This window comes from Amia ocellicauda, chromosome 1 (genome assembly GCF_036373705.1).
Source record: "Amia ocellicauda isolate fAmiCal2 chromosome 1, fAmiCal2.hap1, whole genome shotgun sequence".
NCBI classification, from domain to species: Eukaryota; Metazoa; Chordata; class Actinopteri; order Amiiformes; family Amiidae; genus Amia; species Amia ocellicauda.
In genome coordinates this window covers 44,006,320-44,025,121 of record NC_089850.1, presented here as the reverse complement: position 1 = coordinate 44,025,121, position 18,802 = coordinate 44,006,320, and the positions used below count along the sequence as shown (strand labels likewise).

The following is an 18,802-nucleotide window of genomic DNA, read 5'->3' as shown; positions in this document are numbered from 1 at the left end:
TTTATTATTATTATTATTATTTTTTTTATTTTATTTCTTGGCAGATGCCCTTATCCAGGGCGACTTACAACATGAGTGCAAAAAAAAGTACAAATATACAGTTAAGTAAAAGGCATCAATCATTACAAATTCAATTTAACTAAAACATAGCAATTCAAAATATTATACATTTTACAAATTCCAATTTACACAGGCAAGTACAGTAAGTGAGGTCCTACATCCTGGACGGTAAAAGCTAAGTGCTGTCAAGAGGTAGGGTCACAGTCAATGGCTATGGGAAAGGGAGCAAGGAGGAAAACAATCAAAAACCCAAGAAGCATAATAAAACTGTGAAGTGCTATCTAGCGGGGAAAAAGGACTAATATTACAAAATATGCTTCAATTAATGCTTTAATAAAACAACTATTTATTTGTTTGTTTAAAAGAACAGGGCACACATAGTCCCATATAAGGTAATATCTTAAATTGTCTGTAGCTATTCCTGAGATAAGGGACAATTCAGCTGTTCTCCTTTTTTCAATCCATCGGCTTGCATTACGTCAACATTGTGGCTAGAAATTCCAGTCAGCTGCAGTGCGTACTTGTACTTGGTGTGTATAGAGTTTAAGGCAGGAAATTCCCAGGCATAGGTTACAAAGAATGCTTTCACTGCAGTGCTTTTTTCTTGAGAAAAGTAAACCAACAGAATTTACTTATATAATTTTTCAGTGAAAAATGTCTAATGTCATTCACTGAATCAATAAACCTGTAAAAACAACAAGAATGGAATGATAGGAAACAAAACCCTTAACAACAATGGGAATTTAGTTACCGAGGAATTCGGACAAAAAATTATGGTTACATCTGGTTATTTTGATGATGATGGATCCAAATCAGGGCTTATGGATAAGGTAGAAATGCATCAAAATGTGTTGGAAGGTGCCTGTATTGTACATACACTAGATACCTGAAACCCAAAGATATTGAAACACAACAGAGGACATGAATCCTTTTCAGCTCTGGAACACACAGCACTGCAGTAAATGAATGCTACAGTATATCTCCTGTAACAGTTCACAGCGCCATTTGATTTGAGGCCTCTGATATGTATCAGAATGAATGCCTCAAAGAAGAACAATCCTGTGCCTATAAAAAGACAAGGTTTTCACCATACAGGAATTGATCTGGTCCATTGCCCATCTAGTTATAAAAGCTTCTAGCTATGTTCACATTTTTCAGGATGTGTATAATTGTTTTAGTGTTCTCTGGTCACTGTTATATATATATATATATATATATATATATATATATATATATATATATATATATATATGTAGCCTCTCTTTGACCATGATATTTATAATTACATTTCAATGTACTGTACTGTAATCTACTGTATAAGCATTTAGGGGCTAAATCGAAATACAATATTGAACATGCAATATATTCTCTGAGTAGGTGATGAGAGTGGGGTACCAGGCTTCTGTTAAAGTTGTTCATAAATATGATTAGATTTTTCCAGGAAGACTCATTTAAATCATGTGGCACTTCATTCAGAGAGGTGCCAAATTTTAAAGCTACATGTTTAAATATAAGCTACCTTTACATCTGACATTTTATTTAAAAATATTGTGCACTTAATTAGGAATTGGGTGAACGGTGTAGGAATTACACCCATTTGTATATGTGGTCCCCCCAATTTTAGGGGCTCAAAAGTTATTGGACAAACTAACATAATCATAAATTAAATTGTGAGTTTCAATACTTGGTGGCAAATCCTTTGCAGTCAATGACTGCCTGAAGTCTGGAACCCATAGACATCACCAGATGCTGGGTTTCTTCCCTGGTGATGCTCTGCCAGGCCTGCACTGCAGCTGCAGTCTTTAGTTCCTGCTTGTTCTTGGGGCGTGGTCAAATCACCACACAGACAGTAATGAACACTCTTTGTTTCCTGTTTGAACGAAACAGTTCCTTCATTCTAAACATTTAGTGACAACTGTAGTTCTAATGTAGTCTTAACATTTTAAATTTACAAAACTATTGTGAAATACCTAGTAAAATAGCACATTTCTAATTTTGCAAGAATATTTTTTATATAAAATAAACACACTGTGACTTATACTTCCAAATTAAATGATTCATGTAGGCCACGTTTAGGATATGCAACTATTTTGTTTGTGATAGTATGCCTTACTTTGGTTATCTCAAGAGAAAGATAATAGTATTTGGATGTTCCCCTAAAAAGTATACTACAGAAACTTAATTATGAAAACAAAAGGCACATTCAAACCCCAAAAAATTAAATTAAATGTATTTAATTTATTTTAATTTGTATTATTATTTCAAATGTACTTGGGAAAATACATAGAATAGAATACACCTTTATTGTTCATCAAGGTGGAAATTTGCCTTTGGTCTCACTCGATGAGACCAACAACAACACAACAACATCCAGTCAATAAATACAGTGAATAAATACATTATACATAAGTACATTCCAAAATAAAACATACAAAAAAATCACCTTGAGTTAAGGAAGCTGATTGCAGTGGGAATAAAATATTTACTATTCTCAATCTCTGAGAACAAGGGGTGCGAATAAGAATTCCGCCTAGAGACAAAATTCCCAAAAGTGCAACATTACAAAGTTGTATTTGAACACACATTACCATGTGTATGTAGTGTTGCTTACAGACCCCGATAGAAAGCCCTTACTGAAGAAATGGCCTGTGGTGGAGTTTCTCCTCCCAGGCTGCAGGGGGCGCTGTGCAGACGCACGGCCGAGGCGCAGACGGGCGTGTCTATGGTGTTGTGGCTGTGGGGGTCGAGGTTGTGCTTCCTGCTGCTGTTGAAGGGAGTTATGTGGAGCTGGAAAGTGAACACATAGGCGATTCATTGGTGTGAGAGGCGGGGAAAGGACACTTCATTTTTTCATCAATTTTATGTTGCTGGAATTGTCATTTAAATATTGGTTCATTGGCAGTTTAAATAAATGAGATACTGTGGTGTCAGCAGTGAAAGCTTACGGCGCGGCTGAGAAGCTGCACTACAGTTGGGTGAGACCAATAAGATGCCTTCTTTTTCGTGGAGGTACGTATTCATGTTTATAATAATTATAATAATAATAATAATATAATAATAACTAGTAGTACCAGTAGTACCAGTAGTGGTGTTGAGCTGTATGACTGTATGTATGAGTAGCTATACTTTTTATATACTTTACCCTAATGTTACATGAATGCATGGTATAGTTATTCCTCCTTGATGTTTCTAATTTGCTAATAAGCCTGCTTAATATAAATATGATCATGTGTTTTAATTATAATATCAATTATAATATCTACCACAAAGCTGATTATCAGCATATTTTAAATGAACAAGCCTCAGATTCAATCACATTATTTCAGCTGCGTTGTTACAGTTTTACCCCCCAGCTTCAATAAATATCTGCTATGCCAACGTCTCGTTTACTTAATTCTGCTAAAACTTGCAACTTAAGTAGCTCATATGATAGGATATGAGTACGTTATTTATACAGTGCATTGTTATTTTGTTGCATATGCCGGTGACCGGTGTAACAAAATAAATGCATCAGTCACATTTAGCTCTTCCCCTAATAAACCCTACTACAATATAGTTAATATTAACCATGTTCAACAATGACACGTTTGTTGAGTACATGTATGTGATGCTTATTATACTGACAATCTGCCGCATCATTTCATACTATGCATGTTTTCACGCCACTGTGTACAGCAGGGATCAATAAGTGATTTGTTAGTTCTCGGTGTTTATTTCTTCAAATGAATTTGCTTTTGAAGCCCAATGGAAAGTGACAGCAGAACAGCAGATCCGTTTGGTTTATGTCTTCGTTGATCATATTCTTCATTCTGCACTTATCAGCTTTTACAGTCCAGGATGTAAGACCTCATATATTGTGTATTGGAAGTTGTAAAATGTATTATACTTTGAATTGCTTTGTATAATGTAAATCTGAATTTGTCATGTTTTATGCCTTGTACTGAACTGTATTTTTGCACTTTGTATTGCGCTTATATTTTTTTAAGTCACCCTGGATAAGGGTGTCTGCTAAGAAATAATTCATAATAATAATAATAATAATAATAATAATAATAAATTATTGATGGTAGAATAGCAATCAGAATATGAAAACAGTTGCTTTTACAAAAACAAAAAACTTTTACCTGTCTATATAGTTTCATTGTTCTAAACTGCAGTGAATCCATGCCTCACTTCACTCTGTCCTACTTGACCCTACATCCTACTTCACTAGAAAGTACTTGCATTTCCACAAATCCTGATCTTGTTAGGCCATGTTGAGCACAAAGAGCTACTGTTAGAAGTAGGCTAGCCTTGTGGGAATAGGCCTATACAGGAAACCTGAGTCGCATAAAAGTGTCTCTGTAAACCCTGGTGCTTCGTCAGTGCAACCTCACAAAATAAAGCACATTTTTCATAAGGAAAGTAAATCCTACTAGAGGAAGTGTCAGAATGTCTGCAGGCAAATTCTCAGTGTCTATTTGTAGGATTTAATTGCTTTACAAAATACCATTTGCTTCTTGGGCAACACCTAAAAGTTACCTAGTACTTAGTACTGAATGTCAAAATGTTTAGGATTAATAATGAGTATTAACTTTTTGCTGTGTTTTATATTTGGCTTTTAAAAAATATTTTTGTAGACCATTTCATTTGAATTATTCAAAAATAAATACAATTATATGATAATTAGTTATGGAAGAATATGGTTTGGATTCAATGTATTCTAAATTCTATTGCGGTAAATATATATAACTTACACAATTTGTAATATGCACAGAAATGTAATCTAACATAATGCAAAGTCTTTGACCTGTTGAGTTTCTCCCTATTCGACACGTAAGTGTAGTTCACATCCTTTCTGCCCCCACTTCTATGTTCCCTGCAGGTTTTGGTCAGGGCTGGTCCTGGTCATGCTGCCCTTAGCCCAAGCTGCTGAAGGGGAAACGCTTTTACTGGGAACTTGGACTGATTTCTGGTTGTTCCGTTTCCTTCTTAATGTCTTGGGATATGCTACAATTGCTGTCCCTGGCTTCCTCCTCATCAAATACTTGAAGAGGATTAACTACCTTGAAACAGGTTGGACGGCATCATACTTTGTTTGTTTTATTCCCTTTTCTTTACATTTCTGAACAAACTCAGGGTTGATCACTGCTATCCTGGTTCCAGTGACTGAGAGCTATAAACTGGTTAAAATCATGTTAGCTGAGGAATTTAAAAATGAACTGTGTGATTGTTATGACACATCATTGGAGGATGTATTTTCTAGTACATTGTTTATCACCACCTCTGCTTAATTTTTTAATGTATATGGGGCTGTAACTGTGTACTTTAGCTACATGTACATTCCTTATTGTTATAAGTTCATATTTGTTAAATTGTGAATGGTTTGATGAGTATGAAAATGCTCAACCCAATTGAACACCTATGGGAGATTTTGGACCAACGTGTTAGACAGCGCTCTCCACCACCATCATCAAAACACCAAATGAGGGAATATCTTTTGGAAGAATGGTGTTCATCCCTCCAGTAGAGTCCAGAGACTCGTAGAATCTGTGCCAAGAGCATTGAGGCTGTTCTGGCGGCTAGTGGTGCCCAACACCTTCCTGTGACACTTTATGTTGGTTTTTCCTTTAATGTGTCACCCGTCTGTACTTATTAATGGGCAAATCAGGAGTCAGAAGGACTAAAATCATTAGAATTGTGTATGTGAGAGAAAGTTGCTGGCGATTGTTGTGGTATAATGTGTTCAGGATTTGTACCTAAATTTCAAGTTCTTTGATTTAATTCTGAGGTTAATGTTTCACAGAAAGAACACCAAAAATGTCCTATATACCATTATAAGCCAGTTAATGAAATCAAGCTCAATTTCTGTGTGTTTTCATACATTTTATATTACTCTTAAATGATACGTATTTTTTAGCACACAGATATTAACTATGCATTTCTTGAACAACACTGTAAGTTGATAGTCTTACTAAAGGGCAAGCTTACCTTGTGTAAAAATATCCCTGCCTAGTATAAATATTGGTGTCGAGTGTATAAGGACCAGGGTTAGCCACCCCTGGTATATAAGGTTTAAAATAATTTACAAGGTAACAGCAAAAGGTAAACCTTTCCTTATTGCTATTAAAAAAAAAGTAGAACCATGGCTCTTTCAGAGCTTTAGGTCATTGAAACGGGATATCCTGTGTATCTATGCTTTCGGTACTAACCAGAGGTAGTTTACTAAATTTACATTTTATTTTCTGCTTTGAAATGTTAATATCTAGTATATCTGGCTCTGGTATAAATAAAAAATAATCTGTCCAATCTTGCTGTGCTGATTTATTTATCATTAAATTCTAATCTTATTGTCAAAACGCCTCCATAATGTCACACCTCCAATGTTTCAAATCAGCTATAATCAGCTGTATCTTAATTTGCAAGACTAGTGACAGTCTGAAGACTAGTGTAGTCTAAAGCAGGATATTTTGTTCTTACTTCACAGTGTAATTTTTGCTGTTTTCATTGATAGATATTCATTTGTTTTACTTGGGTCCTGTTTAAAATTAGTCATATTCTCAACTTGACCATATTCAAGCACAAAAATATTTCCTCATTTGCAAGCTTCAGTTTAGTTTAGATTGGGTTAATATAGTCATCAAACATGTTGCTTTGGAAGGAGGGGAGAGTAAGAGAAAATAAAGCTGATTCTATAAATCTTTTCTCATTGTGAAAGCTGTGTTAGCTGACATGACTGCAGATGAATGTCGTGTACTCTCCATCTGTATAAAAATAAATAATTTCAGTAGGGCGCTCAGTCATCTTTACGTTCTCTGCAATAATGTCCCTGTTGCTTTTATAGGTCGTGGCATTTGCTTCCCTCTTGTGAAATCCTGTGTTTTTGGGAATGAAGCCAAATCTGGTCTGCTAGAGGAAGTGCCTGCACCATCAAGGAATGAGGCAACAGAATCGTCTTCAGCCAGACAAGCCTTTAAACTGTTGTTCTGCGCCGCTGGACTACAGGTGTGCTATTTAAGAGTCCTTCAGTAGCAGGGCACAACATCCACTTCCATTGCAACCAGTTACTTTTTTATTCACCGTTAATAAAGTCTCAAATGTCTGATGTTTACAATATTATTAACCTGTTGGTTTACACATCCAGTGCCGCTATTGAAAAACCTTGTGTTCTGAGGCAGTAGTTCTAAGATTTTGTAGTTACGCAAATGCATAGTCTTGAGAACTATGAATAGCATTTCTGCTTATAGACATCTGCCAAAACATGTTTGACCTCACTTTGCCTTTGCTTGCTGGAGCACCTGCTGGACCAGAGTTGACGCATGCAAAACCTTAAATGTTCTAACACTGGTGTGTCTGGTTTTAACCAAAATAACTGAAAAACTTTGCCTTAATGCCTTCAAGTTCACCACAATACTCTGAGACCAAAAACATATCATATTACAATCATAAAATGTATGGTAACATTTTTATTTTCTTCCATAAAAACAGAATATGGGAGGAAATTCTGAATGTCTCATCAATCCTTACATTTTAGCCACCACATGAAAACTGCTAACAGGCCCCCTCTGTTGTTCTTATTTCCAGGTTTCATACTTAACATGGGGTGTCTTACAAGAGCGCGTCATGACACGCACCTATGGGGCTACCAGCACAGAGGAGGGTGAGAGGTTCAAGGATTCCCAGTTCCTGGTCTTCATGAACCGCATCCTTGCCTTGACAGTGGCTGGCATTTACTGCTCCCTCATCAAACAACCTCGGCATGGGGCCCCAATGTACAAGTACTCCTTCGCCTCCCTTTCCAACATCCTGAGTAGCTGGTGCCAGTACGAGGCCCTCAAGTACATCAGCTTTCCCACCCAGGTGCTAGCCAAGGCTTCCAAGGTCATCCCAGTAATGCTGATGGGGAAACTGGTTTCCCACAAAAGCTACGAGTACTGGGAGTACTTCACGGCTGTGCTCATCTCTGTGGGGGTCAGCATGTTTCTGCTCTCCAGCAATGCCAATAAACATCCCTCCACCGTGACCACCTTCTCCGGCGTGATCATCCTGGGCGGCTACATCATTTTCGACAGCTTTACCTCCAACTGGCAGGACAACCTGTTCAAGTATAAGATGTCGTCAGTACAGATGATGTTTGGGGTGAACCTCTTCTCTTGCCTCTTCACAGTGGGTTCTCTTCTGGAGCAGGGGGCCTTCTTTGACTCTTTGGCCTTCATGAGTCGCCACTCGGAGTTCACGTTCCACGCTGTGCTGCTCTCTGTGTGCTCCGCCTGCGGCCAGCTTTTCATCTTCTACACAATTGGCCAGTTTGGTGCCGCCGTCTTCACCATCATCATGACCCTGCGCCAGGCCATCGCCATTCTCCTGTCCTGCTTCCTGTATGGCCATGCTGTTACCATGGTGGGAGGGCTGGGAGTGGCCGTCGTCTTCCTCGCCCTTTTTCTCAGGGTCTATGCTCGGAGCCGCATGAAGAAGAGGAGCAAAAAGGCGGTGCAGAGCTCGTCTCCCGTGCTGAAGGTTTAAGGACATGAACTGTATATAGAGAGACTTTAATCCCAGTTATGTTTAATGTTTTATTTGCTCTTTTTATTTTATTTCATTGGTTTTGTATTTTATAAAGTAAAGGTACGTAAAAAGGGAGTTGCCTTTATTGGATGTATTTGTTATTGTATGTGTGTGTCGGAAGGTTAGGAAGATGACGACTAATGCACAAAGTCTTGCCACCCACCTCTTAATTTAACTGCTCCATTATCTGACACATGCACCTTTCAACTGCCAGAGTCTGTGACTGTTGGCGTGTTTCTGTAATTTGTTTAAATGGGTCCTGAAAGCAGCATTAACGCCATACTGGAGGAGATGCCAGGTGCAGATGTGCAAGAGCATTATTACTGTTATACATCATGGGTCTTCTCTCCACTCACGCAGGGAGTGTTGCAGTTTAGTTTTCACTGATGATTTGGGACTTGGTAAAAGAAAGAAGATCAGACTGGATGCAGTAATGATTTCGTCCCCATCAGTTGCAATAACCATCAGACACTGCTACATCCAAGAGATGACTTTGAAGTTTTGATCAGTTACACAGTCCCCAGTGGAGACCAAGGTTAGCCCTCTAGTCCCTTTTAAAATGCATTAAACATTGAAGCATCTGTGGATCTCCGTAAGCAAAAGGTTTTAGGCATCATCCATCCATCCATCCATCCATCCATCCTCCTATTTGATCATGTTTTGAAATGGTTTTTATATTTTCTGTGAAATGCAACCTTGCTTTTAAAATATTCGGGACGGTTTTAGCCCTATATTTAAACAAAGCTTTTCTTTACATATTGAAATGCTAATGAAGTCTTAAACAAGACTTTTTTTTTCCTGCAAAAAACTATTTGTGATGATAACTTTAATCTGACGTACTGAATTGGAGTTGTGTAACATTGCCTTCGTTGGCTACATTACTAATGCTTTCTTTACTAAACCAAAGGTGGCAGAGATAACGGAAGCCCTGCCCAGCTGCTATAGGACTACACTATTGAATTACTTTACTTTTTTAGTTGTTTAATTTAAAAATGTTAATTACAGAGGTGTCACTTGTTTAGCCCATGCAGTTCCACTTTCCCTGTTCTGGTCACTGTAGTTTTAAATATATTATTTAAACACTCATTGCTGTTTTATTACCATTATTGCCCTATAGTTTGTCTTCACACTTCACACATTCCACGTATGATTAACGTGATCTATACTTTGCTACAGATCTATGCACATAGCAGCTCATCTGGTAAAGAAAATGAAAAAAAAAATCCCATTTAAAATTGCACAATTTCACAGTTAACTTTCATAATTCAGCATTAGCATCACACCATTACTTCACACAAAACAAATGTCATTCCTTTCAGAGAGAAAAAGGAAGCGTATTCACACTATAAAAGTCATTGTCAATTATTACCAGGGGAATTTACCATTTTGCAACCCATGAACCATGAAGTGTATGAGCAACCAATTACAGTTGAGTATCGAGCAGGTAAATTCCCCTGGAGTGAGGAGGCTGGGGCCATTTAAAAAGACTTTTACCACATCTTTTGGATTTATGAAGTAAATTTAAGTTAATTAAATTTTGGTCTTAATGATGAGTTAGATTCTGTCCCTTTGCTGCTTTCTTCTTGGAGCAATGCAATTATGAAATTGTATTGCATTAAGTAATATTTTCTGCTGATTTTGAAGTAATAAGTAATAATCTTATTTTTTAGATAAGCTGGTCATCACACACACCTCACATATAAACAACATCTATTATAAAGATTTTATAAATGAAGATAACTTGTTGGTATGCACCAAAGCTTCATTCTTTATATGTGTAGGAAACTACGCAAATACAAGCATATATTGGTATCCTCCTTAACTTTGAAATCTGAAGTTGCCTATCCTCTAATAATTTGTCCTTTACCTAAATTCGTGAAATTATATGAATATGGAAATTGGAAGCAGATTTACCATTTTATTATGTCACACTTAGAATTGGGTACATGACAGTGTTCTGAATGAACACATGTGCTGTTATCAAGGCTCACAAATCCCTTGTTCGTGCTGCACCATCTTATCCAACATGCACTCTACACTTTCGACTCCGGCTTAATAGCCGACTGAAGATCCCGATATTCCCAGTACCTAGATTTTTTGAGGACTCAATTGTTCACATTTTCCATCTCCTCTCTTGAATGCATATATAAAGTTAAGGTTGCATACAAGTACATCAGCGCTAAGTCACTGTGACAGCCTTGTTCTCTCTCGTTAATCAGTTATTCACAGCCTGGAATTAACCAATAGTCTGGAAAGAAACCTCACCTAATAGGGTCAAATTAGCGTCTCAAACGGCAAAGAAACATCTGTTAGACAAGCAGTAGAAGAGCAGTCTGCAAACTTACTGTGCAAATGTGCCTTTCCAGCTGCAACTTCTGCTTTAAATCATTTTTATTTAGTTTATCTTGTTATGAATAATCTTTTTCCTTTTTACCATTTCTAATAAGAAATCCATTGTTTAAAAATATTTGTAGAGTATATTCTGATGATTATGTGACCAGTAACCAGACCATTTTTATATAATGCAGTGGAAGAAAAAAGGTTTGATCTTATTATCCAAGTAATGCAATAATTGTGCGGCTGTTAAACATCAAGTGCAATAAAGCATAATAATCTGTGCCGTTTCAAAAAGGGTGATTGCCAGCCTGCCACAACATTGATAGGGTCCAGGGATACACAGCAACTACTATCAAGATACAATTACCCAGTACTTACAACTGGTATTACAGTACTGAAGCTGAAGTCTGTACTTCATTTTGACAACAGATACCAATTTCTTAATTTACAATGTTTGCATTTTCAAGCACTCTCGCTCAATAGTTGTGAATGGTGACTGATTTTATTATTACAGAGAATGGGACTCCACTTTCAGGTTTTTTTTGTGTGTCAAATTCATGAATGTGTCATTGTTTTTTGTTGTTTTTGCTGTGAATTAAGTGAAATCATAATTGGTGAGCTATTGGGACCAGAATAAATGGGTGAGATGTTAGAGATAGAAAGTTGAACTGAGGTTCTGTATTTTCCCACAAAATTGATCAGTTTCCTAAAATTGTAGTGTTGCAGTTTCACTATGTATCCTGATTGCATTGGGGATTTCTGTGTAAGAGAGTATGGGTGATGCTGCCTGCGTTTGAATGTTGAATGTAGGGATTTCTACAATGCTTTACACATTTTACACGTTTAGTATAAACGTATACTGCTGTATTCCATAACACTACTGAATGTTATAACTTTCCTGAGAAAGGTACTGCTGCAGTTATGACTGCTATGGGAGTAATTTTCAAATAGTAGCACAATGAAAAAATGGCATGGTCTAATATGATAAATACATTATAATTTTAAAACAGCCACACTTACTTTTTCAAATATGACAATTTTGTATCTTTATTGTACTGATTAAATCCAAAAGGTTGTATCAAAGTAGACTTCATATGTGAAATAAAATCCTATGTAGCAGTTTGTGAAATGTAGCCATTATCTCTAGTTTTTAAATCTGCTTAAAGCCATTTGGGCACAGATTGTGAAGGTAATTCCATACAATGATTGCAGGTAAAGAGCCCTCTGGTCCCTGTTAAGAATTGCCTTCATTTTGACACGTGCAATCTCTCCTTTAACAGTATAGTATGCACTCTCATTATCTTACAAAAAGGCTTGCAATCCACCTAGAATGTATAAGAAATATTACCATATATATATATATATATATATATATATATACACAGATCACACATAACATTATGACCACCTGCCTAATATTGTGTAGGTCCCCCTTTTGCCGCCAAAACGGCCCTGACCCGTCGAGGTATGGACTCCACTAGACCTCTGAAGGTGTGCTGTGGTATCTGGCACCAAGACGTTAGCAGCAGATCCTTTAACTCCTGTAAGTTGTGAGGTGGGGCCTCCATGGATCGGACTTGTTTGTCCAGCACATCCCACAGATGCTCGATTGGATTGAGATCTGGGGAATTTGGAGGCCAAGTCAACAACTCGTGATTCATCAGACCAGGCCACCTTCTTCCATTGCTCCGTAGTCCAGTTCTGATGCTCACGTGCCCATTGTAGGTGCTTTCGGCAGTGGACAGGGGTCAGCATGGGCACCCTGCCTGGTCTGCGGCTACGCAGCCCCATACGCAACAAACTGCGATGCACTGTGTGTTCTGACACCTTTCTATCAGAACCTGCATTCACTTTTTCAGCAATTTGAGCTACAGTAGCTCGTCTGTTGTATCGGACTACACGGGCCAGCCTTCGCTCCCCATGTGCATCAATGATCCTTGGACCACTTTTGATAGGTACTGACCACTGCAGACCGGGAACACCCCACAAGAGCTGCAGTTTTGGAGATGCTCTGACCCAGTCGTCTAGCCATCACAATTTGGCCCTTGTCAAAGTCACTCAGATCCTTACGCTTGACCATTTTTCCTGCTTCTAACACATCAACTTTGAGGACAAAATGTCCACTTGCTGCCTAATATATCCCACCCACTGACAGGTGCCAGGATAACGAGATTATCAGTGTTATTCACTTCACCTGTCAGTGGTCATAATGTTATGACTGATCGATGTATATCTCACCTAAAGGATTATTAGGAACACCTGTTCAATTTCTCATTAATGCAATTATCTAACCAACCAATCACATGGCAGTTTTTTTCAATGCATTTAGGGGTGTGGTCCTGGTCAAGACAATCTCCTGAACTCCAAACTGAATGTCTGAATGGGAAAGAAAGGTGATTTAAGCAATTTTGAGCGTGGCATGGTTGTTGGTGCCAGACGGGCCGGTCTGAGTATTTCACAATCTGCTCAGTTACTGGGATTTTCACGCACAACCATTTCTAGGGTTTACAAAGAATGGTGTGAAAAGGGAAAAACATCCAGTATGCGGCAGTCCTGTGGGCGAAAATGCCTTGTTGATGCTAGAGGTCAGAGGAGAATGGGCCGACTGATTGAAGCTGATAGAAGAGCAACTTTGACTGAAATAACCACTCGTTACAACCGAGGTATGCAGCAAAGCATTTGTGAAGCCACAACACGTACAACCTTGAGGCGGATGGGCTACAACAGCAGAAGACCCCACCGGGTACCACTCATCTCCACTACAAATAGGAAAAAGAGGCTACAATTTGCACAAGCTCACCAAAATTGGACAGTTGAAGACTGGAAAAATGTTGCCTGGTCTGATGAGTCTCGATTTCTGTTGAGACATTCAGATGGTAGAGTCAGAATTTGGCGTAAACAGAATGAGAACATGGATCCATCATGCCTTGTTACCACTGTGTAGGCTGGTGGTAGTGGTGTAATGGTGTGGGGGATGTTTTCTTGGCACACTTTAGGCCCCTTAGTGCCAATTGGGCATCGTTTAAATGACACGGCCTACCTGAGCATTGTTTCTGACCATGTCCATCCCTTTATGACCACCATGTACCCATCCTCTGATGGCTACTTCCAGCAGGATAATGCACCATGTCACAAAGGTCGAATCATTTCAAATTGGTTTCTTGAACATGACAATGAGTTCACTGTACTAAACTGGCCCCCACAGTCACCAGATCTCAACCCAATAGAGCATCTTTGGGATGTGGTGGAACGGGAGCTTCGTGCCCTGGATGTGCATCCCACAAATCTCCATCAACTGCAAGATGCTATCCTATCAATATGGGCCAACATTTCTAAAGAATGCTTTCAGCACCTTGTTGAATCAATGCCACGTAGAATTAAGGCAGTTCTGAAGGCGAAAGGGGGTCAAACACAGTATTAGTATGGTGTTCCTAATAATATATATATATATATATATATATCTTCTGAACGGAAAATTCATATACAAAACGATGTCTGAAGTTGTCTGCATTGATTGTCGATGTGAATTAAGTTATCACCGCAGCACGTCGAGTTTAAAATATCATATTTTGTACGAACTTACTTTAGGTTGCTACTAACTCAATACTTATCCAATGACATTTTAAATCACAAACACAATCAATCTTAAAAATATCTGTGAAAATAGCAACGCATCGTTTCGCTTTAATCAAAGTCCATGATTATTTACATCATCTTTATTTACACATTTTCTTCAAAACAAAGTACAGGTAGTTGAAACCGGTCTGTGACCCAACAATACACCATCTATCTCCCGCAACATCCAATTTCCTGAACTATTTCACTCCTTCCCCTTTCTCACCCAATTATCAATTACATTAATGATCAAGTTATCAAATGAAAAATAATTGAATTATGTATACTCAATGCAACATAGAGAAATACAAGTTAAACAAAACATATTATAATTTTTTATTAATACATAAATTGGCTCCTACAAACATTACTATTTGAAGATCAGGAATATGTATGTGATCATGGACAAACAGAGCATGTCGATCAAATTGAATCTGGGACATCTCAGTAATAATCTAATAACTTAAAAATAGAAACTACTCAAAATGAATTATCCTGAACAAATGCACAGTATGTATATCGTCAGACTATCGTTTTAGCCTGGGTGGAAACATACATACACGCAGTATATATGAATCCCCAAGCTAATTTGTAACATTCACACATTATATCTTGAGTAAAACAAACATACATGGACACACGCACAAAACATGGCTATGCACATGCTGAACTTAATATGTGTATTTTCTGAATATATGACCTCCATTCCTTGAAATGTCTAGTATAATCAGTATTTTACCATAGTGAAATTGCAGTATTATGGGATTTCGTTTATAAAACAGCTTTGTTGAAAAACTTAAATTAAAATGTCAACCTTTGCAAAATAAATGTACGTGTTGCTTAATTTAAGATAAACATTTTGCAAAATAATCGTTGTTTCGGATACACCTGAGTGTCCTAATGTTTATTATGACATGATGTACATGAGCCAAATACTGTAACATTTCCCGGGGGCTAAATCCCAACCTAAAGTAATTTCGTATACAATCTCTAACGTCTGACATCATTGTTTTGTCTCCGGTATCCTAGTTCAGTCTGTTATTATGTGACAATTCCCTATCACGTAATAACGTTATATATATATATATATATATATATATATATATATATATATATATATATATATATATATATATTTTTTTTTTTTTTTTCTCGTGTGGCAGCAATATGCTTCCGTAGACATGAACAAGTTCTTTGAACAACATCTATGACCTTTGAAACATGTCTAGTCTTCATGCTCTATGTTGAGTATGGTTTCACTAATAATAACAGATTTGCATAAAGCATCCATATTTGTCCATGCCCATGTTGATTAGAGTGTTAAAAACTTGAAAAGTATTAATTTAAGGTACATTTAGAACAGATACAAATGTGCGATTAAATTGCGATTAATCACGAGTTAACTCATGACAATCATGCAATTAATCGCGATTCAATATTTTAATCGATTGACAGCCCTAATATATATATATATATATACATACATACATACATACATACATACATATAATGTAAGTGAAGTACATATTCAACATATTCAGCAGGCAATTTCTTAAATAAATGACACTTCATATTTTGGAGCAAATTACACACTTTTGTAGGGCCAGCTTTTAGCAAAAGGTGTGAGACAAATGTTGACAATTATTGTCCCCATCCCCTAAACACAGTGCGTCACTTCCATGTGTTTAACAAGCACTCTACAGGTTTCTTACAGTTAAATGTTCAAATGTTACAAACAAAGCATTAGGTAAAATCTACATGTTGATTGTTTTGTTTGACCAAATAGGAGCATGCAGTTTACATAAGGTTATATGCCCCAAGGTTTCTGGTGTGGTATTATGCAAATGTTAATATGTTAACTTCATGATCAGTGCACACCACAAATGTCAAGCTCTTGTGAAGTGTGCAGGTGCAGAATGTCTGCTGCTTTACACCTCAGTGCTCTTCCCTCCAGAATGCACGATACAGGGGGAGTAACACAGTAAAAAGGTTTTTACATTCTTTCTAGTTCAGAAAACATTTAGACTAAAGAACATGGTCTGGAATGAGAACTAGGTATAATTTCTTTAACAAGAAAAAAATAACACACAAGTCTGAAATGTCTCTTGATATAGATGCTATAATTAAACTTATCTAAACCTGCAAGATTGTGCCACTGAATGCCAGTGTACTCTCTATCAAATTCAACAAAGGTTTTGCATCGTATGTATGTGTATGTTTCTATGTTTGTTGTTCACATCTATTTAGAGTGAAAAGCATTGAAATAAGTGGTTGCGCTCAGATTGAGGTGCAGAATAAACTTATTGCAATTACAAATCAACTGATTTTACCAATAATGTGAAGAATATGGAGTCAGATATTAGGATCAATGTCTTTATTGACAAGAATCTTGCCTATAGATTAATAATATATGATAAATATTTTAAGAAGAGAAAATTAGAGGCTTTGCACAGTCAGGTGCTTAAATATGTTGCATCATATTTTTATTATATGTAAAACATATTTTAGTAAAGCATGTTGTACTGAATGCATTCACTCTGCAGCTCTCATAAACAATAGGGCAATCCCCAACTCTGAAAATAGTAAAATACAAATCAAAATCAGCTTTGTTATGCTTTTAATGTTCTTTTTTTTTTTTTACAGAATTGTTTCCACCTACACAGCATTTACCACAAAACTATTTCCTAGCAGATGCAGCTGCACAGTTCAGTATTTAGAGGATTGTTAATCTAGGCCAAGTGGTCTGAGCAGACAGTGTGTTAGAATCTATCTGCTTAAAGTAAATGCACCTTCAGCAGTTCGTTTAACTTTCTGAGGACAGAAAAAGGGAAGTTTGAATGGGCAACTTCTCTCTTCAAACAATTAAACTTCCTGTGCTTGTTTATTGCAAAATCTAAACTGATATGAGACCACCTAGCTAATTCAATACGTGCCTCAACTATGCAAAGGTAAAGGTCTTGAAGGGTTAATTAATTTATTTAAGGACATTAAGTTTCAGATTCCTGTTGTCTCATTTCTTTTGCAGGGGCTCCGTAAACTCATCATGGCTTTTTAAATATGAATGTCCAAATGCTTATTGTTGTTTCGTTTTCATTAGAAAAGTCAATCCGAGATGCGGAATTGTGTAAAACAAGACATAAGGCAGCTCTCAAGATTGGTGTCCTTTTGCTTTTTATGAGACAGAAGAGGAGAACCACCTAAGAAATTAACATCATCCTCTGCCTTTTTTTCTTTATTAATTTAAAATAGAAACTTGTTCTAATCCTGCCCTAGAAGCGGGAAATGCTATGGTATTTTATGCATACATGAATTGTATTTTACAGTAAGTAAAAAGTTCTTAATATAGATGCTGAATACATAATTTTAAATTATTTGCACATTTATGAAACATATTTTCATTTTGCTTACAGACACATAGATAGCCTGTAATATGTATTGTTGATGTTAATAAATTTCACCTCAAGATTTTTCTCATGCACTAGTTTTCCCTTACTATTTAATTTAATTTCTGATTGTAATATCTGAACATCTACGTAACATCTATCAATACAGGTAGAGCAAAAATTACACAGTAAGGCAAGTAAGCCTGAGGGATGTATGATGTGGATTTTGGCTTTGCTAAAACATTTTTTACAAGACTAACACCAATAACCTCTAATACACTGGGACTGGCTTAATTTGAGGTTTTAGATATGTTTCTAATACAGACAAATTGCGTGGTTGAATTATAATTACAAAAACTTCCCCCCAACTTAATTCTGCGTTCTTCAAACCGGCAGCAGTGGCCTCATGTCACTTTTTCCAATCCTCTTTTCAGTAATAAGAACAAGGAGTTACTGAGCCCATTATGCCATAAGTCAGCGGTTTACTGATGCCTTGCACTTCTGAGAATTCTTCATAAGATGGGGTTTCAATGTGACTAGAGCTCAGATGAACGCTTAGTGATATTATATATACATTAATAGTTTGCGTACATTAGATTAATTGGCAGAAAAAGGTCATTGTGTTCATTAGGCACAGAAAACTTGTATGACCCATACATTGACCTTTAAAAGGAACCTACTCGATTAACGTTTTTGATTGGTTTCTCTCGCTGCTGCCAATAACATTGACAACATATGTAACCAGGTGCATAAAATATAATGAATTTGCATTTACAGTGACTGTGGTTTTCCTCCATATTTCACTGTCTTTGTATACATACACATGTATGTAAACTGTTCTGTCTCACATGATTATTACTCAT

At 36.9% G+C, this 18,802-nt stretch overlaps 1 protein-coding gene across 1 annotated transcript; it reads left to right on the top strand.

Annotated features, from left to right (window-relative positions):
• Positions 1-2,796: 2,796 nt before the first annotated feature.
• On the top strand, positions 2,797-9,690 carry slc35b2 (solute carrier family 35 member B2). The gene is made up of 4 exons (XM_066705989.1): positions 2,797-3,069; positions 4,925-5,115; positions 6,884-7,044; positions 7,624-9,690. The coding sequence occupies exons 1-4, from the start codon at positions 3,050-3,052 to the stop codon at positions 8,560-8,562; spliced, it is 1,311 nt and encodes a 436-aa protein (XP_066562086.1). The 5' UTR covers positions 2,797-3,049; the 3' UTR covers positions 8,563-9,690.
• The last annotated feature ends 9,112 nt before the right edge of the window (positions 9,691-18,802 follow it).

Coding starts and splice junctions, on each gene's coding strand:
- slc35b2 (XM_066705989.1), top strand. CDS start 3,050: ATGCCTTCTTTTTCGTGGAG. Junction 3,070..4,924: donor ATGCCTTCTTTTTCGTGGAG/GTACGTATTCAT, acceptor TGTTCCCTGCAG/GTTTTGGTCAGGGCTGGTCC. Junction 7,045..7,623: donor TCTGCGCCGCTGGACTACAG/GTGTGCTATTTA, acceptor TCTTATTTCCAG/GTTTCATACTTAACATGGGG.